We start from the raw sequence: 25,567 nt of genomic DNA, 5'->3' as shown, positions 1-25,567 counted from the left end.
GCAAATGCCATTAACACAGCAGTATGATAGGAATCAGGCTTTTGATTGTAGCCTTTCTCTGGTGTTAATGCCATGCCTCTTTCTTTATGGTATTTGCTTTGCATCCACAGGGAGTTTGTTATGAGCTACAACAGTCCAAACCGAGTCCACAGGACAAAGGGAGGAACCAGAATTATTGATAGCAATTTATTAATAGCAGTTGCCTTTCATAGTAGCGTGTGATATTTTCAAAGAGGGTTAACATCAAAAAAATATAGTAGCAACAATCCTATATACGGGACTCAAAAATGCTGGGATTGCTGTTAGAAACTTTGAAACCTAAAGTAGCTGCTCCTTCAATTACAGGGCTGCAAGAAGCACTGTGTTTGAGCAGGGCTGATTTTACATGGAAGCCACAGCTATTTTAAAAGGTTGAGTGGAATTGCTGTCACAATGGTGAGGCTGGCTCAAAATTATGTAAACATAACAAAAACAAGTCCTGCCTAAAGATAAGTGGAAGCTTGTATACCTGCAGTAAACCTGGAATGCATTAGAAAATATTTGCTAAAAAGTTCCTGTTGGGATCAGCAGTCATTGTGTGCAGGGCTGCAGAAATGTATTAAGTCACTTTTTCTTTTCTTCAGAATGGATGCACTTCTTTAAGTGGCCTAGGACTTGAGAAAAAAACGAGGGTTTTCCTTTTGCCACAAACAGGACAAGAAAATGCTATCTTTGTCAAAATCTTTAATCTAAAAATGGACTGTATTTTTTTTTCTCACTGATTTCCAGTTTCTCTGTAATGGTTTTGCATTCCTTATGCTTTGACCCTAGAAGCAGTAACTTGATTAGACTCCGTAGGATGTAATAGCTTAATCGCTGCAAAGCGTAATTTCTTCAAATCTAGTGCTCTATTCAGATATTCCAGTGAGACTATGTCTTAGGATGTAACAGACTTTATCAACAGGAAAGCATGAAACACTAAGGTTACCTTATTTAAAATCCTTTGTAATCTGCCCAAGGAAGTGAAAAACAGCATCAGACTGTACGCACATATTGAAGATGTGAGGCTGTAAACAACCAAAGATCCACTTTTCAAAACAGGGAAAACAACTTGGAGTAAAAATTATGGGAGATATGAAAGATAAATTCTTAAAAGCACCTGGTTTACTGGAATCTGCATCTACTGAAGAAAATTCTCTAGGAATCCTGTTCTGTAACTTCAAGTAGCAAAATCCAGGTTTTGGTTCCCAATGCATACACATGTAAGTAACTTCTAGTTAATCCATGTTGCTCCTACAATGTCAGAGGCTTCCAATGATAGTTTTATTTTTTCTCCAGATAGATGATTTTTCACATTTCAATGATAAGGAATCAGAAGCTTTTACAGCTTTATCTTCTCAGTTCAGCGTATTAAATAAACCACAGATATGTGGCTGGATAGATATATGATTATATATAACTTAGTGATAGATATAAACATATAGAATTATGATTAAGTAAATAATAGATATGATGTAAGAAATTTAAGATATATTTGATGTGATATGGTAAATAGGATCTCATAACCATAACATCTTAGTGCATCTTATAATATGATAACATTATAATTGTCTGGCCTTAAATATATTATATGAAATATGCAAGATATGATAGAAATCATGCCTCTGTTTATATCTAAACAGATTCTAGGCTGTTTTCAAATAGTGTATAGGATCTTCAGGGTTATAATTTAATTTAGGCTGAACTTCAAATAGGAAGCAAGCTTTTCACTGATCCATCACTACCAGTTTCTGTAGTCTATAAATAGTATTGTATCCTCAGAACTCCTCAATAGATCTGGATTACGTTGGAGGCCCTTAAAGATGGAATGGGAATGCCTAATATTTTTACTGAATGAGAAACTTCTTTTTTTTTTTTTTTTTTTTTTTCCTTCTGAGTAGACAGTTGGCATGCTGAATTTGTACAGAATGTCCCCAGTAAGCAGATGGTGGGGAGGAGGGCATATGGTACAAGTTTCAACTCTTTAAATTAAATCCCCCTCTGGTTCTTGCTGGCTTGTTGCAGATGCACAGAACGCAGCTGAGGTTAGTTACTGATTTTGTGGAAGGGAGAGAGAGGGGCACCTCGGGGCCCTTTTAACTCTCCCATTGTGATAGGCTGGTGGAATATACCCTTCCAGTTCATATAATATTACTGTAAGGTCTGTCCCTCCCATATCCACTCCTGCCCTATCCATCTGGGGCTGTATGCAAACTTGGGTCATGCATGGGCTTGAGTATGTGATCTGTTATGTTAAGAGTTAGGCTGAAGATGGTGATGTTGCTGGAAAATGTTCTAGCACCTATTTCCAAGGCACACAGGCGCCTTTTTGTGCTGCTGTGAAATTGATTTTGTTTTTTTTAATTCCCTTGTGCTGAAGTCTGATATTCAGCAGCAGTTGTACTTGCTCCCATCTCCATTTTGACCCAGCACAAGCTTGTGTAGCTGGGTAGGGAACCAGGTCTGAACAATCTTGTTAAGTTTGGGTATTTTTACTAAGTGTACTTTTAATTTCTAAGTGTTGCATAACCTGTGGTTTTACGCCTCCCCTTGCAGCCTTATTGTTGGGGTTGATTAAAAATGCATCTGAATACAGATTTGGTCTTTCAATTAACCACCTGGTTTACGTTAATGTTAGGGGTCTTTCATGCTAGAGCGCATAGTTGCAACAGAATCACGCTGTGTTGATGGCTTTTATCAGTAGCCTCTACCAGCTTTAAAAAAATTACCTCAGAACACTTCTGTTTTTAAGACACAGGGGAGCAAAAAAACCCTCTGAATACTTGACTTTCATTTACATACACATAGTAGTAATTCTGTAAAGAAAAATAAGTGGAATGTGAACTCTTCTGTAAAACAAAAGTTTGTAATGAATTTCTCCCAACCTGAAAAGCTACCACATGCTTTCACTTGATAAAATGCTTGGCTCTGAATCTGAATAAAATTACACAGCCCAACACATTATGCATAAGTATTTTATCAAACAAATTATCTTAGTCTTGCCAGGAGCTGAAATCCTATAAGCATGTAAACGTCTGTTTACTCACTGCAAATTCCTTACTATTACCTTCACCCCGTTTTACCCCCACCAATAGTCTTGAAAAAGAATTTCCAAGTGCCAAAGACTTGGTTGGCAAAATTACTTGTCTGTAATATAAGCAGCATTCCTGAAATTCTTGGCACATTAGCCTTGAATCAATTCAAAGTACTTTACTACCACTGGGGTTTTTAACTGTTTATAGTTTCATTGTTCAAACATCTTTATTCTCCACCACAGACATCTTACTATAATGTAACTGAAATCTTTCAAAAGTAAATGGACTGTTCTTCTACCCCATTCAACGAATTGCAGTAATCCTTTGGCAATATGTAAATGTTTGTTAGGTAACAGTTTTCCACCTTCTGCTATACTCAGGCCATAGCATGACTAGATGCAGCTGATGGTGCAGAGGAGTGATGCCTTTGTCCTGTAGCAGACATCGTAACAGGGCATGTTGCCTGTCCCAGCTAAGACCTCCAATAGTAAGTTGCTTCACAGCATATTCCAATTATAGAGCATAATTTCCTTGGACGTGTGTCTTGGCTGCCTTTTACAGGCAGCAGGAAACTAGCTCTTACTTCACAAAATGAGTAGGATTGTCTCTGGAGGTATGAAGCCTCAGTAGATAGGATAGAGGCCCTTCTGAGAGCTTCCACTTGAGTAATGAAGCTTTTACTGGAGGAGTCAGCTTTGAAAACAATCACTGAGGGTAAAACAGAAACTGCTGAAGAACTCTGTATGCCCTAAATGAAAGGAGGGAAAAACTCTATGGAAAATATGCAATTAATATTTTCAACTGTTTCAAAACAGTGTGGCTGAAGGAAAAGAATGGCAGGTAAATATGGAATATGTGGTATGGAAGGTTATCGAGAGAAGTATAGAAGATGAAATACAGGTTTGAGACAACAGTTGAGCACTATGGTCAGAAAATTAGTTCATTTAGTCTTTCCTTGAAGGACAGATTAAACCAGATTTCCTTGAATGCTCTGAGAGCATATGTTCATTACAGTTCAAACTGATTTAAGGTTGGAGCTCCCTTAGTCCTGCCACTGCCCCAGCTACCTTCCTGTACCAGTTCTCGGAGTTCATCAGTAATGCCTTCTTTTTTGAGGCAGGCTTTCTTCTTGGCCCCCAAGCTGGGTTGTAAGAGATGAGAGTGTCAGTACCAGAACATGGGAAGCACAGAACTGAGCATCAGCAAAAACAGAATCACAAAAGCCTGACTTCACGTTGACTTAAACTGTTGGGGTGTTGCACCCCCTCTCTGAATGTAGAATGTTGGTAGGGATGCTTATATAGGGATGGGATGAAAGGGTTAAATTTAATACTGTTTTAAAAATTAGTGAAATGTAATTTAAGATTGTCATAAACCCAAGTTCCTTACTTAGCATAATTGCAGTGTCAAGACAGGGATGAGCCAAGGTAATTTGGAAATGTAGCTGTGTTTCTCACTACTTAACATGCTCAGATTTATAAAATGAAATGGGTACTTGTTTCGTCTGGGGAAAAATCGTATCATCTTTTTTTTCTTTTAAACTTAGTGATTTCATATACACACAGATATAGATATATATATATATAAACATTCAAACTTCAGGTGGAATTGGCATGGATTTCCCTCTGGAGAATTCCATTCAGAGATGAGGTGATTGCTTCTATCAGCTCTCAGTTGAACAGCATGGGTGGAAAGGATATGGGGAGGAAATATGCAACGTGGGCTTTGCAAATGGCACATGCCATTTAAAATGTGTAAATGAGAAGCTCCAGTATCATCTTTCCCCTGTCTTGACTCCAGTCATACAAGTACTCTGCAGCAGACTGTAAAAGCACTGCTGAGTTTTTGACACCAAGATGAAAGACAACAAATAATGAAATTAAATCAAATCAAAGTCCATCTTACCAGAAAGTGATTATTTTTTTTCTTCCAGGAAAGCCAATTTGTGATTAGTGTATTGAGGGCAGTTTGAATTATACTTAAAGCAAAATAAGCAAATAGTTGAGAAGCTTGTTTTGACAGAAAAATCTCATATTAACCTTTTCTGCTCCAAACTGAAGTGCTGTAGAAAGCTTTGTCCATATTAAAACACTATTGATATTATGAATCAGTAAAATGTTTCTCTTACTATAATGTATGAATAAACTTCTCATGAGATTAACAAAATTTGTAGCAGATTTCATTAGCATTACTCAACACTGATGGAATTTTAACAAATGCATTTTTAGAAGAATCCTTTAAAAGGATCTGGAAGCTCACTTCAGAGCAACAAGTATTTCAAGTCCTATTACAGTCTGAAAAGTGACCTAAACAGAATTCCGTATAATAGGTCTTCAATCTGTGAGCCATGCAGTTACAGGTATCTTTGTTATGTTTAAAATACATTTTACTACTTCTGGTAGTGCTATAGCACAAGGGAGTAGTTGATATGAAGTTGAATTGATTGTGATCCGGAAGACTAAATCAAACTTGAAGGTAAGCTTGCAGATAAACATACTGCAGGTTAAGGTCCTCTGTTTAATGTTATTAGACTGAATTCTCCCTTCTTTCCTTCCAACTGATCAATGGTACTATGTGGAATGTCACATATTTATCACCTTTAATTTTTTTCCAAGCCTTCCAGAGGCCCTTAATTCTTCTGAAGAAGTAGAAAGACAACTAAAAGCAACCTTTTGAGTTGCCTTTAGATTCATACAGAAGCTAACTGTGCTTTTTTACAGCTGGCTATTAAAAAAACCTAACCAACCAAACCCTTTCATCGAATCACTAGTTTTCAGCCCTGAAGGCTTAAGGGAGCAGAGAAAGTACTGAAAGCTGCAGTACCTACTCATGCTTCCCATACCTGTTCCAATGTCTTGGCTGTGCCAGAACAACCACTTCTGGTTTAGTCTGTATTAACTGATTTGCTGGGTTATTCCAAACATGAATCAGTTACCATATAAACTTAGGTGCCGGTCAGTTTGAGGTTGTAGTTCTGAGATACTCTAGTGGCTCCATGCTGCTGATAGCCACTGGCAGAAGGCAAAGTCTGACCTGGATGTCAACAGGAGGTAGAGATAGGAGATTTCTGTTGGGAAAAGGAGGGGGGTGGTGGTGAGGTGGCAGGATGACAGGAACTCTTTGTTAATGCAGGATGCCAAGGTGGTGCTGTGTAGCATCTAAACTTGACAACACACCAAGAGAAGGAGAATGACTGGGGCCTGCTTAAGCTGGTATTGAACGATCATGAAACTCTGCTCTCTGAAATGCCATCCCATTATCAGCAGGTTCACTTGTTTTTAGGAGGTATTCTCAGGTCCCTGAACTAGAAAGGCAAAACTGGTGATCCAAGTCTGTTTAGTCTTTTTTTTTTTGTTTTTTTCCCTCCCTTCCCAAAACCTATCAGTATTGCATATCCTTTCAAGAACTATTTTTTAAAAAAAGAGATTCTAACTGTGAAGTTTAGGGATTGTTTGGACTTTTATATTTGAATGTATATATGTTCTTCTAGTTTGCATATGTGTTTTCACTGGAATGATTCTGTTGTGGCTAGACATATTTGTTCATTGGATATTTGGAGAAGCATTTTATTGCAAGATTTTTTTACAAGATTAGAAAATGTAAAAAATATTATTGTAATTTGTGAGTGCAACTGGCTACAACTGGTTACTGTAAACAAAGCCTTTTTTTTTAAAGTTCAGAATTTAACTCCACAATCATATTCTAATAATGTTGCTTTGGTTTGCCAAATAATGCCTTTCCCACACACTTCTATGAGGTTTCCTGAAGATATTAAGGTTGTCCTAATATTCCTGCATATCAAGCTCACATTAAGGTCAGGATTTTTTAAGAACCAGTATTTAGCAGCAGGTGGAGATAAAATATTTCAAGCATTGTTTATTAAACAGCCACAGTTTGTAGGTATAGAGTATGGCAGAAACAGTAATACCATTTTCAAGGATGGATATAGGTCCTGGTATAATGCAGAAGAGGCACTTCCCAGCTGCCTGACAGCATCACAGGCAGGTATGACTGGCAGATATATGCTAATGCGAAAGAGATTAAGCCTCAGAGATGAATCTTTTTTAGTTTTAACTATACAGTAGGGCTTGCTTTTGGCTTCCTTCTTCTCTTTAAGGGCATGTGAACACAGGATTTTTCTTAGTAGGCAGACTATCACAGATATTTAGATCTCAAAGGCTCCAGTTGTGAACAAGCTCAATGATATTTGAGAGCTCCCAATTTTCTCCCCAGAACTTTTCACAACATAGTGTAGAGGCATTCAAGTATGCTGTAGATGTAAACGTTATCAGGACCTACAAGTTGGTTTTTTTGTTTTTTTTTTTTACATTTAATGAGAACATCTGATATTGAAAGCAAGAGCTACCTGTTTTAACGAAGTGATTAAATGTTTTACCTAATGTGCATTGGGTTTGTGTTGAAATTGAGACACCATAACTAGCATCACAAGTAGCTCAACATGGTTCTTAACTTACAAACAAGTTAACAGAAGTATCTTGGGGAAGAGTAACTACCTACTTGTAGTGGGGTACTCGTGGAGTAACCATGAAGAGATATTCAAGTAACACAGCAACTATATGGGACAGGTCAGAAATTATGCATTAGGTATTCTCAAACAATTAACCTGCTTGTTGTCATCTTATTTTCCGGAATGCAAACATCTAGGGCCTGTACTTTAAATCAGCACTTGTAACTCTTCTTTACCTCTCAAAATATATTGACAAATTTATATTATTTTAGCATTCAAACAAATTTATCTTAAAGAGCTTCAAAAGAAGCAAGTACGCTCTTTAACTTCACCTTGTTTAGCTGATGGATTCAAGAGGCATGCTGTTATGGGTTGGGAAATTTAATTAAAATGTTTAAAACTTAGTTCTGTTAAATGCTTCTTATGAACTGACAATGACTGATTTTTGGTTTATTCTACTGCTTAAGAGAAACAAAGCCAAGGTGACAGGTCATTAATGGTGAGATGTCAATGCAATCATATTTCTCCTACTGTGTTGTCATGCTTCTTTAGAAAGCCCTGCAATTAGCACGTCTCTCTTAGATTTTGACCTTGAAAGTCAAAAGGCATTTTGTTCTTACTAGTGCTGCGTGTCATACCTCAAATACAAAATGTATTATCTCAATAGAAATTACTTTAAAAATTTCCCCAGCCTCGGAGCTCAGCATCGGAATTGGGGTTTCAAGCGATACTCGTTTGGCATCTAGGTAAACATAATGGCATTGGTAAAGCATTTATTTTTTCCCACAGTACTTGAGCAGGGGCAAGGGCCAGTGGTTATGTGATTGGTACCTAAAACCAGGTTTTAAAAGTAGTCACCTGAAGGGTTTAAGGTTCTGTATTGAGTCTGGTGGTGGGTGTTTGGTTGGTTTGTTGGAGTTTCGTTTTGGTTTTTTTGCTAACATTTGAAAGAGCACGAGGATTTGTCTGTTGATTCAAAACTAACTGGCCTACAACTCCAGGCTGGGTGTACTGTAACGCTAAAAATAGCAGCTACTCTGTCCGTCTGTGTGACACTAGTTTTTCACAGAACTACCGCTTCGGAGACGGGCGGCGCGGAAGGCTGCAGAGCGCTCCGAGGCCGGTGGGTGGTACGGGATTCTTTCCTCCCACGACCGGCCCGTGCCCGCAAGGCCGGTCCCGGGCCCCGGCGGGGCACAGGAGCCGGCCAGCCCGGCACTGGAGCCGGCGGGGCTGAGGCACGGCCCGGGCTCGGCGGCGGTGGGGCCTCTCGGGCGGGGCCGGTCGGACGCGCTGCGGCGGCACCGCCGCCCCTGGCTCCTCGGCCGCCCGCGCCCCTGACTGAGACCGCTCGGCACTGCTCGCGGCTCCGCGTCCCTCACGGTAACGCGCTTTCTCTGCCCGGCAGCGAGGTGAGGCGGCTTCGCCGCGGAGGCGGGCACCGGGGCCGTAGGCCTCCACGCCGGGGGCACCCCCCGAGGCTCCAGCAGCGGCTGGGGACTTAAAATGCGTTTATTTTCGTGGCTCGCCGCGCAGTGGCGGGGCTCTCCGCAGCCTGCCAATCTCCAGCCCGCGGCTGTGGCCAAAGCCCACTTCGCGTGCGTGGCTGAGGGGGGTGACGGGGCCACCAGGGCCGCCCCGTCGTCCCCTCGGCAACCTCCCGCACGCCGCTGCCGGCAGGGAGCCGCCGCTTCCCTCCTGCGGCGCAGGCGCCCCTGCGCGCGGTGGGGGGGACCTGCCCGCCCTTCCGCTGCCGCGCCCCGCCCCGTCCGCTGCCTCCCCCTTCCCCCGCCGCCCGCGGAAGTGAGCGGAGCGGGGATGCGGCCGTGCCGCCGCTGCTGCCGCCCCGAGCCTCAGCGGTGAGAGGCGCCGCGAGGCGGCAGGGACGAGGCGGCGGCGGTGGTGGTGAGGGAGCTGCCGCTTGCGCCTGTTTCCCCTCCGCGCCACCCTGCTTCCCGCGGCGGCCTGTGCCACAGGGTGAGCGGGCGGGGCCGGGGCGGCTGAGGGAGCCGGGGCGGGAGTCGCCGCGGGCAGCGTCGGGGCCGCCGAGCTTCAGGGAGCCGCCGCTTTCCTCCCGCCTGGCGCTGAGGGGACGGGGTGCGGGGAGGGCAGGCCGGGGTATGCGTGGGTTACTTGGGGTGAGGGTTTATTTTTAGGTGCGGGGCGTTCATTCCGAGCGGAGCCCCTCCCCGGGCGGGACAAGGCAGTTGGAGGCGAGGAGGAAGCGGCGGCGCTGCTCTGTGCTGCTGTAGCTGCTGGGCAACTAATCCTAATCCTTGGTGGCCTCTGACAGCTCTGCGGGCTCCCTGCGTGCGTGTGCCTGCTCCGCTCTGGCGTGAGTGCAGAGACCGTGGAGACTTACTGGGTTCGGCTGTGGTTGGTTTTGTTTGTGGTTTTTTTTTTTTTAAATATCACCTTTATTTTCCTTTTTTAGCGCTGGTTTCTCTTGCAGATGTTGCTGCAGGTGGGGGCAAAGGGAGCAGTGTGATTGCCTGGGATCTTGGGGCATCTCTCTCTTCACCTTTCAGCTCCTCCTCCAGTGCTGCTGTCGCTAAAGACTTTTGTAACTATCGACTCAAGTACAATTTCGATGGAAAATGAAGGTAAAGGTCTCATCAGAGTCACTGGCTTCATTGGAGCTAAGAGGATTTTTGCATGCGATTTGGTGACAACTCCAACTGGTGCGTGTGTATGTTTTACCGTTCCAGGGGTTTGCAGGGTTGCTGTCGTGTGTCAGTCTCGTGGTAGGAATTCTGATCTGCGTTTTCTAGTTTAAGAGTTGTAGGACCATTGCTTTTCCTTTATTTGTACTGCTTGCTTGTTGATCTAAATAGACGTTATTTCCTCTTTTGACAGATACTCAAAGCATCCATGGCGTATTTTAGTGCTCTGTGTGTTTGAAATAGAAATCTCTTGTTTAGGGGCTTCTGAGCATTAGTTGCTTGGTATTTTGCTTAGATTATATGATTTCATTAAAATTCATCTTTCAGGGTGAGATTGAGAAGCAATAGTTGCATTTTTTTAAAAAAAATATTTTTTGTGCGTATTTTGTAGTCTTAAAAATGACTGAACTTTGTTCTCTTGGACGGTATTTAAATAAAAAGTGGCACTGAAGTTTTGAATTCTACCACTTGAAAGATCTTGGGAACTTGCTAGGTAGAAGGAATTTTGAAGTGTGTATGAGAATCTCTAGAAGATTGATCTTTGTTCTGAGAGGCTAGATAGCTGATAGAAGTAGTGTCGGTGCCTTTGTGTTTCAGTCACCGGGTTGCAAGTAAAAGGTCTTTGAATGGGCAGCACTGAAAGTGGGGGAAGGAAAGCAGATGTAATACCGTTGAATAGAAAAAACAGGGTGGGGGAAAAAGAGACCTAGCTGACACTTATCTGCCAAAACTAAAACAGCAGGAAGACTTAATGCTTTTTAGTTCTATTACCAAACAAATAGTTTATCATAGATGTAGTTTATAATCAAGCTGCATATGATAGTATGGTCCATTCTAATTCTTCTGAATGCTGGTAGCACAAAGATGGCATTTCTTAAGTTTTTTATGGAATAAATAATGTTTAAAAATTGCTAATATTTGTATGATAAAAGTAATGTGAAAAAAGCTTTATCTAGGGGAAAAATACTTCAAAAGATTATCAGATGCCTATTTCAAAGGCATAAAGAAATGCCGTAGTTTATTGAGGGCTTTCAAAACGGAGTAGACTTCTGGGGGTAGAAGGAAAGCTAAACTCCAGTGTGAATAAAAAGACTGGTTCTCTTAACATTTGAATTACTTTCTCTCCCCTCCTTCCACACACCCACCTGCCGTGTCATAATTGACTCTCCAGACAGGCACATATATTGACAGCTGTCTACTGTCTGTTTTGGTGTTCTTGGTATTTCTGAGCCATCCTTTTTCTATATGTTTGACATTTTGAGACAGCTAGGCACTAGCAGTGCTCATATTGGAACTTTTCAGAACTCTATTAAGGATCCTTAATGTATTTTCTCCAGGAGACAGCTGAAGAATCTTTGTAATCTCATAGAACAAAGATTGCAGTTAGACTATCTTTAAACTCTTTTATTTTGTTTTGTAAGATTGCATTTGAAAGGTCTCCTTACTTGGGATATTGAGCAAGAGATGGCAGATTTCCTGCCCCCCACCCCTCCCATTTGGATGGATATTCAAGATTGGGAAGTGATAAGGTGGTTTGGAAAATTGTTGTTTTCCTGTGTTAATTCATTACTCACAGGCAGTATTGTATGTTTGCTCTCAGTTAATGCTTTGTCCCAAGACTTTTGCAGTTCCTGTTTCTTGTGTTAGGATGATTAAACTTCTGCAAAAATCCATGTATCTCATGGTAATGGAGAAGAGAATTTCCCATCATAGGAAGACTTTGTATTTCTGTTCAGAAACGCCGAATTTTGTGACTTTTTTCCGTAAGTGGAGTTTTTTCTTACTGTAGACAGTAAAGATAAGTTGCATAGAGAAAACGTAACTGAGTGCAAACTAGGCTGTCTAATTTTTGGTTCTCTGTGTTAATGCCTTTGGGCTGTTTTAAGTAATTTTCTGTATTGTAATCTGTTCGTTCGTTCCCCCCTCCCCCCCATCTTTTTATCAGCATCTTTTAGATTGTGACAGGTTCTTTTTTTTTTCTACTGAGGAGTGTCTTGTAGAAGACTGCCTTTTAATACGATAATAAGGTTACAGTTTAGGTTACATCAGCTTTTTGAGTTTCTCTACTCTGAGGTCAAACTATGATTACAAATGTAAATTGTTAAATAGGAGCACTGTTTTGTTACCAAGGCCCTCTGCAGCATTTGTTTTCAGATCATTAAGTGCCTAACGGAAGAGGTCAGAGTAACATTTTCCCACTTGTAAACTAAAAAGACTTTCCCAAAATTATGTAGAATGTTGGTACAAAAACTCAGACCAGACTTACTGTAAGTAATAAAAACATCATGTGGTGATTCTGAAATTCTCCTTAATCTTCGTTGTTTTGAGTCCTAGTTAATTTCAGCTAATTGTCAAAGACTGATGGCTGTTAACTTCAGCCTGTAGTCTGTCAGGAGTAATTTCAGGAGTATTTTGATAATTAGATGAATGGTGAAATATAAGTCAAGATTTTTTTTTTTTCTTTGAAAAAGGTGCTTTAGTTCTTCACATAATCCTGAGATGACAAATAGGTTTTTTTTTGTCATGTGCTGTTGAATTTCTTAATGATTTTCATGTGTGTTTTTCTTAAATGGTGAAAATGGGTTTAGTTTCTAAACTAACAGATTGAAGATCAGTAAATAGGTTTTGGTTTTGGGGGGCAGTGAGTTAGCACCCTGGACTAGCTCATCGTGGGTTAGGCAGCTGTAAGTGTAAGGGGTGGAGGATGTATACGTGGAACTGACAACAGAGGGGTAAGGGATACCTGTAGCAGCAGTGACTTGAAAAGAGTGTAAATTGTTCCAGAGTGGCATTATCAGTCGTTTGTGAAAGTAATATCCAAAATAATCAACTAAATTTGTGATGGGAAACGTTAGAAATTCTGAAATGGACTTGGTGTTATTACAGCAGTTCATGTTTCTTTTGACATGTAGATAATTTCTTAATAATGTAGTAGGTAAAAGAAGAATTTTGATATTCATTGATTGCTGCTTTTTACCATCTACAGCTTGCAGAAGATCATAACCCAATACTTTACACCTATGTTAGCAAAAAAGTCACATCTCTTGTTTAACTTGGAGGGTAAGGTGAGAGAAGAGATTCCCCCCCTCCCCTTTTGTTAAAAAGTGGAGTCTTCACTGAAGACCAGTTCTGATAGATACCTGCCTATCTTTTAACAGTGCTGTGTTAACTTTAATAACTAAGTTAACACAGCACTTCTCTTGCATTAGAAACATGTATTTTCTTTTAAATGGAACAGTCGGTGTCATCTTTTAATCTGTTGTTTGACTGTTGATGGAGCATTAGATAGCTTTAGTCTTTTCTTTCCCCTTTTTCCCTATGCGGATAAATCAGAAATGTTAAATCTATAATAATATAGAAGTGGTTTAACATCGAGTCTGCTTGAGTGCAGACATCACAGAGTGTATGTATAGTTATTTTGCTAGCTTTGTACGTCCTTTACGTGGAGGGTCTATCGCATAATCTCTTAGTGAGTTAGGAAAAACAGTGTAATGAAATGTGTAACGAAAATGCAGACAGTTCTTAGGGTAGCTAATTTAACCGAAGAGAAACAAATATTTTCACTTGTCACTCTTCACCAAAAAAAACCTGTGGTGATCTTGGGATGCTCTTCTGTAGGACTGAATGAAAATGGTCTCATTACTGCTGAAAGAAGATCTTACTTTCAGCTGTCTTCCTGCTGTATGCATTGTCTTGGCTACTGGTTGTTGAGTTTGACTGACTTGCTAGCTTGGTGGAAGGTTAGTCCAGCCCTTCTTTTCCCTAGCCCCCTGTTGAACAACTTTCTGTTGAATTAGTAAATTGAATGGGCTCACGAAGTGCCCAGTTGACGGTGGAAACAGTGAAGGGCAAAGGAGTGAGACCTCTTCCTATTAGAACAGGCAGACCATTAGCTTAACTCAGTTCTTTATGTAATCGTAGCTTCAGTTCAATATAAATTCACCCATAGGCCGTGGTGGAATTTTGCAAGAATGGAATAAGTTAATAAGATTTTAGTTGATACCTGTTTTCGAGTTCATGAAAGCATTCAGGTGATACCTTATTGGCAATGGGTGATAAAATTGGCATTTGTAGTGTGGTTTGTAGAAGCTAGAAGGAATGATGAAGTTTCTGTGCAGAAAAGAGAGGGAAAATAAAATACAATAATCAAGGTATAAACTTTGGACAAGCATCTATTTCTAGTTATTTGCTTTGTAAACATTTTATCCTAACAATTAGAAGGATTAAAATGGATAGTGGGTTATCAGATGCAGCCTACAGAATCTTTTATAAATATTTTTAATTCATAAATTTTCTGCAGCACTTTTTTTCTGCATACATAATTCACCAAAAAAAGCTTGGTGAATACAATGTTGCTGCTTTCTTAACGCTAATTATAAGAAAGCTTATTAACATAAGTAGAGTAATTATGCATTGAGTTATGTTTGCATTTAAATCAGCACTGACGCTAGCTTGGTACTGAGACCTGTTGTAAACAGTAAGTTCAGGATTTTTTTGGTTAGAATTTTGTTGCATTATGAAGTAATTGCATAGCTGTCAAGCATATAATTGTTGATTGGGTCTTGGAGCTTCACTTTTTTTATAAAACAAATACTGAGCAAATATTTTTGTTCTTTTTGCTTAATACAATTATGGCAACTGAAGTCTGCACATGTCATAGATATTGTAGTAGTATATCATAGGGTGCTAAAATTTTTACTAGTGTTTGCTGTTTGAGTGCCATCCTTCATTTTGAGAAGCTCAGCAGTTAAGTGTGTGAGATAAAGCAGTCTATTGGAGAGGAGCCATGTGATCTTATTTCTAAGCATAAATGTTCTCTTCTGGAAAGTTAGCACCTCTCTGGCAAGATAATTGACTGATATTTAGACCCAAAGGTCTTTTGACCTTCAACTTCTGAAAGATTTCATGTGAATCAGGATTTAAGCAGAGGCGTATGCTGTTTGGAGTCATGAGAGGTGGCCATCGGTGCTCTTCCTTGGGTGATGAGTTTCTGAACTGGCCCAACGCTGTTATGTATAAACTTTGCTTTCATCAAGGTACTAGCATTGATTTGGTCATTTTAGTGTGTGCTTAGGATTCTGTATCTTTTTGTTCTTCTGATTAATAAGTAAATGCAAAATGTATGAAATGTTCAAGCAGACTTTTTCCAGTGTTCAAGGAGTATTTTTGAACAATAAGAATCAAAGCTGAATATTTTGGTCAACCAAATACAGATTGGTCTGATGTTTTTTGTCAGTGCATTCTTGGTAACTGATGCCACCTCAAGGCTTTCAGTAACCAGGCTTTAAATTAGTCATAGTACATCCTCCAGAGTATACAGGAATGTTCTAAATGGTAAATCTTTTGTAATGATTGAATGCAAAGTTTCAATGTTTGGTGTTCTTAAGTTTCAAGTGTGTACTACATAAGTGAGCTAAAGGAAGATAAAGTGGTCTTGGGGTTTTTAGTCTGAATTTCTGTTGCCATTACTCTTACAGTCTACAGCGCTGCAGTCGAGTTAAGGTATCATTATTTTTGTGAAATATTTTTTGTAGCTGAAGAGGAGGCAAGTTGTCATTCACAAGGCTTGCAAGATTACCACATGGTATATATTACAATTACAGAAAATTGCCCAGCTTTATTGTTGTGTTGGTAGCCTCAATTGAACTAGATGTCCTACTTTCTATTTTTTAAATTAAAGAAGGCATGTTGAAACATCCTGAAAGAGTAAGATGTATTTCAGGTTGTAGGGACTTGTTTCTTGGAGAAGTCTTTTTTTTTTTTTTTTTTTTTTAGAAGATATTTTTAGTACTTGAAAGTAGTTCTTGCGCTTTAGACTGCTGTAGAGTTAGTAAGTTGTATGTTAAATGGAGCATCATAGTTTCAGTCACACTGACTGAAGTAGATGGGGTTGGGGATAGGTTTAAGAAAATGCTTCACAAATGTTAAGATTGGGCAAACCTTGAGATTTAACATGGTCAGTGCCAGTATTCAGATCTGGTCAGAAATGCCAAGGAGCACAGTTCTGTGTTACGGCTGGTGGTTGGCCATAGTGAAAGTCCTAATCACTGCTGAAATAGTATTTGAATACACGGCAGGTTTTTTCAGGCTTACAGGCAGTTTAGCAGGTTGTTCTCATCAATTTGGGTATTTGAATTTCTTTGGTTATTGCGTGGTGTCAGTGCTAGGTTGAATATCACCCTTTTTTCCATCAAGTCTCTCAAAATAACACACAGTAGCAAGGGGCTGGAACTATGTGACCTCCCAGGATAGAAATTACTCTGCAAGGAGAACTCATCAATGCAAATTAGTCTTACTCTTTCCTTCTGGCTTTTTTAGAGACAGAACTTTTCTGTGTGCACTTCCTTTGATGTGGTAAAATGTTTAAACTACAATACTGTTGAATAGGAATCAATTTCTTTGAATATTAGAATACATGGCTGCTGCAGCTGTTTCCCCAGAAGTGAAAATTCATCACACTTTTCCAAAGGAGTCCATTCAAATGAAGATAGTAGACAGTAACTTCAAAGCCTTTAAAAAGTACTTTTTATCCTGAGCAAACAGTGCCTGGTAGAAAACAAGTGGCTCATTAGTCTGCAGACTTGAACCTTTTGGGGTGGGAAGGGACAGCTCTTTGTTGTGGCAAGTAAAATACACTTTTTGCAAATTGGTCATGGTTGTTTGTATTGAATGAGTGTTGGCACTTACTTGTCACTCTAAGAAAGCAGCATTATTTCCCATAAAGGTATTTGACAGGGTATAATACTTTCTGACCAGGTTCTTTTAGATAACCCACATATGGAGGGTGTAACGTTTACTATCAAATGTACGTATCTGATGATACTTGATATGTGGGATTTCTGATTTAGTGGATTGTCACACTTGTGCTATGTTTTCAGTATATTTTCTAAGTTACACTTAGCAAAATACAGAAATACGCAGGCCAATCACAATGCCAGTTTGGTTCCTGTTACTAGTCTCTATAATGTGCTCACCATCGTGATGCTGGGCATCCTCAGGTGGGGGATGCTCTCTTTGAAATTTTGTTGGTTGTTCAGTGCATATGTTGGACTGAGCCACATATGCATCCCCCACCCATGCTGGTCTGGCTAACTGGCATTCACGTTTTTTTGATGAAATTGAGGAGAAACATTTACAGCAGTAGAAGATTCACTCAACTGACATAGCTGTTTATCGAAAGCAAAGGCCACCGTCTAGTCCCCGTTGTGTTGAGGTAAAGTTAGCCTCCTTTCAACAGCTGTGGTTAGTCACACTTTCCACTATTTCCTGAGCTTCATGGGCACATGGCTATTGCCCGTCTCTTCTGAGCCTTGTGTTATAGGGGTTTATTGGTCAGTCACAGTATTTGAGTATTTTTCATATCTAAATTTTCAAGGTTTTGAGGCTCATTAGAGAAATTGCTAGTTGAGAATACAGGATGTACTTGGTCTTTGATTTAATCACATACGAGGTATATTACACGCAACTTTATCAGTGGAGTCTGTATAGATGAAGTCTTCCTGAATATAATGTCCAATTTTATGTGCATCATCAAAGCATAGATAACTAGTCCAAAGGTCAAGAGTAAGATATTAAAAAATTAAATTTATTTAATGTTAGTTTGTAGCTTGTCTGCATCTGTAGTTTGTAAACTTGATTGCACTGATTTTTATAAATCTTATTAAATCTGAATCCACTACACTCAGCTACTCCTACCTACTGCATCTATTAGCATAACTGGTGAGTTTCTCTGGAAATTTAATTCCTGTTAAAATCTCGCAGAATTGCAAGGAGGAAGTTTCGTCATTGTCACAACCATGTTGGGTAGTGCTTGTTCCAGAATGAGGGCGGGCTCTTCATGTGCTCTTGTCCACCCTGTCTCAACTTTTGGAATCCTGCTGGGCATCTGGGGTTTGCTGCTGGGTAGGCAGTTGATCTAAGACTTTTAACTGTTGAGTGTGCTTAATGTTTTTTTGTTGTTGTTTTTTGTGCTTGGCTTTTTGCTGTGTGTTGTCATCACTTGGTTATTGTTCTGTAGCTGGGACTTGTATTGAGGTTATTGAGGTTCAAGGAGCACCTTGCCTTCTAGACAAATGAGGGAGGCAAAGATGGCAGAAACATCTAGTGAAATAAATATTTTTGAGGGCATTGTTGGAAAGAGGCTCTGTGGAATCACAAGCATGATTCCTGATGCTGAGCAATGACCTATTTAAGTGGAGAGTTTGAAGATGAACAATGAGATGGTTAAAGATCTGGATCTCTGAAACCTCTAGCCACCACCATGTGCTTATGAGTAGGAGAAGACTTTGCACCAATGCTTCATGTCTGATGGAACTGACAGAAAACAGGATTACTTCTATTTTGGGTAAGAGTCTTCTCCTTAAAGATTCTTTTCTCCATCAGGAGTCTTTGCCTAGCAGGAGCTGTTTCCAAAGTCCACGCACACACACACAAACAGACTCAGGCCTCTATGCCCATTGGCGTCTAGTTGATCTCTAACCCCCTGTGCTTTCAGGATTCCAGACAGTGCAGAAGAGGTAAGCGCTTGGTATTTTATTATGTTACTGTGTGCACAGATGTCTACAGTAGTTGATCTATCTGTCATTACCCCTCTGCACCCACCATCCTGGCTCTGAATTGTAGAGAACTGGAGAAAAATATGCTTAGTAGGATCTGAGTTCCTGAACCTTTTAGTATCCATCACAGAGTTTTATCATACAAAAAGTCCAGGAAATGGGAAGCTTGTAAGTTTCAGTCTGTTTTGTATTCAATGAAATACCTTTTTATTGTGCTCTTGAACACTATTGCTTTTTCAGTGTGGGGAAGGTAGATAAAAAAATGGAAGCTAATTCTTCTGGTGGGTGAGGAAATGCTGATTCTTTGGGGATCCCAATAAGAAAGCGACAAACACTTGCAAGGCAGATGACTATTAATAACTCAGAAAAAGTGATAGCAAGGTATAAAATTGTAGAGGAATAAAGTTGGGTTAATTAGCATTGCTAATATACAACTGTGGGTTGGCTTCAGGGGTGGTGGGTTGACTGATGTAGATAACTGCACCAGCCACACCTGCACCTTAAGTGGTTGAGAGCCAGTGAAGAGAGAGCAGCCAAATAAGAGAGAGGAGGAAGAAGCAGAGAGAAAAGAGAGGGAGTGAGCACATGTGTCCTAGGTGAGGAGAGACTAGGAGAAGGCAGCAGAGGGACTGGCATGAAGAGTATGCTGGTATGAGATGGTAAAAGACCTTGTTGCAGCCAGCTAGTTTGGAGAGTGCTGTGACATAAAATCATATGTTCTTTCTGATGCTGGGAACCCTGAGATGATATGGCTTTGGATGGATCCCTGGTCAGGGCATGGCACACTGTAAATCTTGTCAGTTCTTGAGTTAGCTAGTACTCTTAGGGGTTTTGCTCACAGCAGAGATTCATCAATCACTAATAGCAATTGGGTTTGGAATGTGGGTGTTGAGGTGTCCCTTGGATAACATGCTCTGATACCCTTATCTCATTAATAAAGCTGTAGTTCCTGAGCAGGTACGTGTGATATTTCAAGTGGAAAAGACACTGTACAGTATGTATAGTTAAGAGTAAATGCACATCAATTACACATCGATTGTGTGCATTCATTAATTTTATTATTGATTAGACATGGCAAGATTCAGTAGCGATCGTATGGTATCCACGTTAGTCATATACCTGGATGTGGGTCACTAACTGCTTGTACAATATTAGTCTTACAGATTGATCAGTACAAAGAAGTTGAAAGGCCTTTGTAGTACTTGAGTTGGCCTCAGAGGGGTTCAGTTACACAGGGACTAAAGGGGTAGATTCAGGCCGACTTAATCAGCTGTTCAGGTGGATGGGAAGATTCAGAAGAAAGTGATAGGTATGGTTAAGATGTAAATATAGAAAGCATGCTGAGTCAGTGCTTCCAGTCTTTTTTTAACATTCACAGTTTTGCCATGGTGTTTTCTGAGAACTCTCTCTACTAACCTGCAGTTTGTCAGTTTCTTGTGTGGTAGGGTAAACACTTCTGAGAGTGGAGTGTTCAAAGGCAGGTGTCTTCTATGTCAGTTTTCTGAAGGAACTTCTCAAAGAGCCAGCATTTCTCTCAAGTATCTCAACTTAAATTTCATGGTTTTGAAAACCTCTGGATTTTTTGTTTGGTGGTTTTTTCCCCACTTTTACTGTTCTCTGTAGTTTTGTTCCTACACCACCTTTGTATTTTGCACTTTTAGGTCAGTTGAGTAACTGTATGTAACATTTACAGGACTTTATATTAGCAAGTTAGCCAAAGTGTTTTGGTCACAAGTTTGTCTAAAAATAGGTTTTGCTGCTGGAGTGTTCTAAATTTTTAGACCACTCTTGGTGAATGTAGGTCCTGCCATTTGCATTCTCTGAGCAAGCAGAGCTTCCCCTTAAAAATAATCGTGAAGTTTCTCAATGTCAGTGAGCCCTGCTGATTGATAATGGACTCTTCCTGCTAATCTGAGAAACAGAATGGTGTAAGTTGTTGGTACTTTGTATTGATCGTGGTAGAAAGAGGGTAGACATGCTCTTGTAGCGTATGAGGAAGAAGAAACAGTAACACATTACTGGTAACTGGATTTTCCTTTAGATAGAGAACTCCGAATTTCTGGTAGTCTAAGCCTTCAGATGAATTTGTATTAATTTCGATAAACATACTTTGGTCACAGTTCTGTGGTCATATGATTAATGTGTATTTCTTGGCCTAGAAATAGTGGTGTACATTGGAAGTGGTCCAAGAAAAGTCCTTCCCGAGGCAGCTATTTATTTTTATTAGCTAGAATCCTGCTGCTTTGTTCTTTGGTAGCATTGCAAGTAGGGAATGGAAAGCTGTAGTCATAGCTCCAGAAGCTTCAGTGGTCATGTATGTATGTGCTGCCTATCTGATAGAGCAGTATGGGCTAGTACAATTTCTTAGCCCAATTATCCATATGAAAACTTGGCCTACAACAAAGAATTTAACTGTATAAGGTATCAGCTGATAGATGCTTGAAAACTAATTGCAACATAGGATGGGAAGACATCTTACTATATGTGGGTGGACTCCTTTATTGTGGAACACTGGTTTTTTGGGGGTAGCTTCTGCTAAAAGGTGTTGCAGAAGCCCAGCTCTCCAGTGTATAGATCTGGGCAGCAGTGCAAAGCACTGTAGAGCCTTTGCCAACAGTCGAGTAAGTAATCTTTCTCTTGCTTTGTGGAAGTAATGCATAGTAAAGGCAAAATTACTCGCTTAAATATAGTTTTTGTGTTCTAGCAGATAGCAGGCACTCTTTCTAACTATTTTTTTTATCTGAATCTGTTGGTATAACTTGCTTTATATGTTGGAAGGGGGTGATGAAGGGAGCAGTAATCAGTTTCTCATTGTCTTAAGCAACTGGATTTAATTGGTAAAGTGTTAGATATTTGAAACACTTCTGAACTACAAGTGTAGCATAATGCACACAGATTGTAGAGGTTTTTGAGAAATTAGATGAGGATCCATCCAGAAGAGTCTTAAGATATCTAATTTTGCTCTAGAGAAAGGAGCTGGCTATAAAAAGACCTTCTGAGCCTTTATTTTTCTAATCCTATACCAGATTTTCTCTACATACAGTAGAGTTTTCTTTGTAAAAAGTGGGAGATGATATGAATGAAACACACGTTCAAAAGTAATGGCTTTTTGAGTCTGTCAAAAAAAGATTGTCAAAATAGGCTTTTTGTAGTACAATCCTTCTGTGCTAGTGAAGAGTTATTTGGAAAAGCCTGGTCTCTGTTTAAGAATATTTAACTTCTTAAAATATCCCTAAAAAGCATGTTAGACTTTCTGAAGTCCTAATTGGTAATACTAGGGAAATGATCTGTAATCAGTATCCTTTTTTGGAATTGTTGTTTGTGTTTAGCATATGTGTCAGGTGGTATAGGGAAAAAGATTTTTCTCCAGATTAAAATTTGTAATGCTGGTCAGTTGACTTTTGCCTGCTCTTACTGGCAAAGCTTGATTGCTCAGCATTTTTGTTGAATGTGGAGTCATCTTGGTCAAAGTCATTTGTTTGTGAGTTTGTCTTGAAACAGCACTTAGGCGTAATGATATTCAGCCCTAAACTGATGTTTGGTAGCTAATACCATGAATGTGGTATCTATTTTTCAATAAAGATCAAAAGCTAGTACTTACGATAGGAAATCTTAAAGAAAACATGAGCTGTAATTCTGTAGGGTGTGTTATCAATGAGGGGAGATTGTGGCAAAATTCTGGGTGAATTTTCGGTTTAGAAAACTGAAACACAAGTAAGGTTAAAATCCAAAGTATAACCATGTAAAGTATGAAAAGTCATAATCTCCAATGGCAATTTCCTGAGAATTGATTTAACTTAACATTGGCTTGTATGTGGACATTTAACAGCAGCTGTTAACTGGGTGTGTTAACTGCAAAATAGGTGACTTAGAACAAAACTTTCTTCCTAGGGTGTGGGAGAGGAGGACAGAGGATGTCTGAAGAGAGATATATGAGAGGAGGATGGAGAATGTCTGAACTGGCAGGGGATGAGAGAACAGCTGGGTATTGTGAAGGAGAGTAAGAAAGATAAACATGGTTATCTAGTAGCAAAAAGGTGTCTGCGTGCTTGTAGTGAATATAGCTATGTAACTGCATGAATGGTTTCTGCCTTGAGCCTGGTGGTACATATAGCTGGAATTTGTATCTGGGCTCAGAGATATAAATATGAGCTTCTCTGTACAATAAAGTGTCTCTGGTTGAACCGCAGCTGGAGTCTGTGCCTTCGTACTCCACAAAAGGGAATGAATCTTGTGAGCATCAAGTGTTTCGTGAATTCTGGTAAAAGTGGTTGTATGCTTAAATCAAAGGCTGTCTGTCTGCATGAAAGACTGAGTGATCATGATGATGTATCACTTCCCATAATGACATTTTGGGGAAATGAATCTGTAGATACCAAAGAGTATTTTATAAGGCTTAGGGTCACAAAGTCTGTATTCTTCTTAACTGAAATACCTACTATTCTGCTGCTGCTGTGGTCAGCTTAAGTTGATTTAATAATAGTTCGGTGTTGTAGAGGGAGTCTGTGGTGCTGTATTCCATGAGTAGCCTTAGACTGTGAAGCAAATGTTTGTCCCTCTGGTCCAGAATAGGTCTAACCTTGTTCATGTAAGGGCTTTTTACCACTGGGTTTTGTAATAAGACGCCTTGTTAGGACAGAATTATACTAATAATTTTGGTTTTCTTCTGATGTTGAAAGTAATAGTTCTTTTGAAATATCTCAAATGTACATAAAATGTTGAGAGAGGAAAAGCCTGTTGTTTTGTTGAACCATGGCTGAGATATTTTTGACTGATTTTTTTCTTATCTGATTTGAAACATGTAAAGGTATTTGAAAATGATAACTTGGTGGATAATTTTGTTTATGTATTTATAGTGTATAATAATATGTATTCACCATAATTTTAAAAGACTACTTACACTGGTGTAACATCAGTGTATATACTTAAGGTTTCAGTAAGTACCTAGCCAATGTTAAAGTGTATTTAAGTCACATATTTTGTAATACTCCAGAAATTAGGCCATAGACTTTCCAATTCTGGTCTTTGCACAAATGCATCGTTAAAAGGATAGTAAAGAACAAAACAAAGGTCTTGCAGTGGGATGAAATATAGAAACTGGAGTGGAGGTGTGGCAGACCATAGCTGAGCGTTTATTCCTGGCCTTTGCTGAGCTGCATTCCAGCTGCTGAGTCCTGCTGGTTTCAGTCTACAGAAAGCTGAGTGGGGCCCAAGGGACTCCCCATCTTTGGAGGCCAGTAAACACACCGTTAAGGTGCAGTTCTTTTCTCTGCCATCTCCCCTGCCCAAGAGCTCAAACCCACACCCCGTTTCACCTGCCTCTCACCTTAAGTCTCTAGACCTGCTTTCTTAGAACTACAGTGAAGGAGCAAGTCTTGTTGCTTTACTGTTTGACTAGGAGCTACATGGCAAGTGTAGAGAGTTTCCAAGGGGTTCTCTTGAAAGTGAAAGCGCACGCGCTTTCACCTTTGCTCATTGTTCCATTGGGCCCCTGGGATGAAATCTCTGTGGAGTCCCTTTAGGTAAGGAGCTAGAACAACATGTACTGAGTTACATAAATCTCAGCTATTCTATTTGAGTACATGGCGAACTGCATTCAGGATAGAAAATGAAGATTGTCCTACCTTTTTTAGGGGACAAAAATGCTGGAATCTCTTAATGTATTGTCATCTTCAAGTACTTTATCTTATATTTTATGTCTCAGCGTCCATGGAGGAGATTTATATATGACAATTATTTTTTTTAAAGCATAAAACCACCTATTTGAATTCTGTGACAGTATTAATGGGAATACAATTTCTGTGGTGTGCATGTTTGCATGTTAGGTGTCTTCCAGTTAATGGAAGGGAGTGGATATGTGTGGCACGATGGGACGAGATATTAATTGTGGGTGCAATAAGGTAGTGAGGGGGGAAGAAAGAGTACCATTCCAGCTTCTCTTTTACTAAGTAAGAATTTGGAAATTCTGAAGCTTCATTAAATATCAAAGCAGTACTGAGCTGTGTGGTCAATGTTGCTATTGCACTGTGTTGTAGTTCACAGAATTTTCACTTTGGAAAATTACCAGAAAACATTGCTTTTTGTAGCATTGACTTAAAGTTTTTGTACTATAGTCAAATTTTATTACTTTACTTGCATCTGTGCTCATTTGAGGTTTTCTTAATGTTGTTTCGCCTTTCTTTGTGTACAAGAAATGTGAATAGGCCTGCTTAGACCACCTTCGTTAATGAGTAGAAAGTTGGGGCAGGGAGTGATTACTTTCTGACCAGCTATTGGTGATAATGAGCCTAAAGGATTATGAATTCATTTAACTGTTAGGATCTTTGTCATCACTGAACATGTCATTAAAGAAATAAGTCTTCAGTTGCATGTCTAGCATTTTCTTTTATTATTGTAGGTGGTACTGCATGAAAATAAGCTGAACTGTAGATTTTAAGTGCAGTGGTTATCAAAAACTACCTTTTAATGACATTAATACTGTATTGCTCTGGTATGTTTTTTGAAATGAAATGGTAGTGCACTCTTTCCCTTCAGACTTTGATCCTATTTCTTAGGTTGCACGTCTTGAAAAAATCCCTGATGGTGACAATGAGACAATGATTCCTGTACTGTCTTCAAAAAAAGCAAGTGAATTGCCGGTTGATGAAGTAGCAAGCATTCTGCAAGTAAGTGATTGATTTTGTATCTCTTAAGAAGACACTGATGTTACCAAACAATAAGTTTGTTATTTCTTAAGGACAGATCTTGTCATTGGATGTCTGTGCATTGTCATGCAGTTTGGTACTGGCTATTGCCTACTTCTAAAAGCATGTTGATTTTTAAATTATT

The 25,567-nt window shown here is 39.7% G+C and overlaps 1 protein-coding gene across 5 annotated transcripts in view; it reads left to right on the top strand.

The window, feature by feature from the left end:
• Positions 1-25,567, top strand: part of ATP2C1 (ATPase secretory pathway Ca2+ transporting 1) — a 63,764-nt gene that overhangs the window by 5,174 nt on the left and 33,023 nt on the right. The window contains exons 1-3 of one of the 5 annotated variants that reach the window (XM_037385927.1): positions 9,295-9,498; positions 9,956-10,124; positions 25,294-25,404. In XM_037385927.1, coding sequence (XP_037241824.1) covers positions 10,119-10,124; positions 25,294-25,404 — 117 coding nt within the window. In that variant the 5' untranslated portion in view covers positions 9,295-9,498; positions 9,956-10,118. Of the gene's footprint in view, positions 1-9,294; positions 9,499-9,730; positions 9,857-9,955; positions 10,203-25,293; positions 25,405-25,567 lie in introns of those variants that run through there. The other 4 variants (XM_037385925.1, XM_037385928.1, XM_037385926.1 and 1 more) reach the window with 4 other exon arrangements.

The sequence above is a fragment of the Falco rusticolus genome, chromosome 4, assembly GCF_015220075.1.
Source record: "Falco rusticolus isolate bFalRus1 chromosome 4, bFalRus1.pri, whole genome shotgun sequence".
Classification (NCBI taxonomy): domain Eukaryota; kingdom Metazoa; phylum Chordata; class Aves; order Falconiformes; family Falconidae; genus Falco; species Falco rusticolus.
The sequence above is the reverse complement of the archived record's forward strand: the minus strand, read 5'-3'. Positions and strand labels throughout refer to the sequence as shown.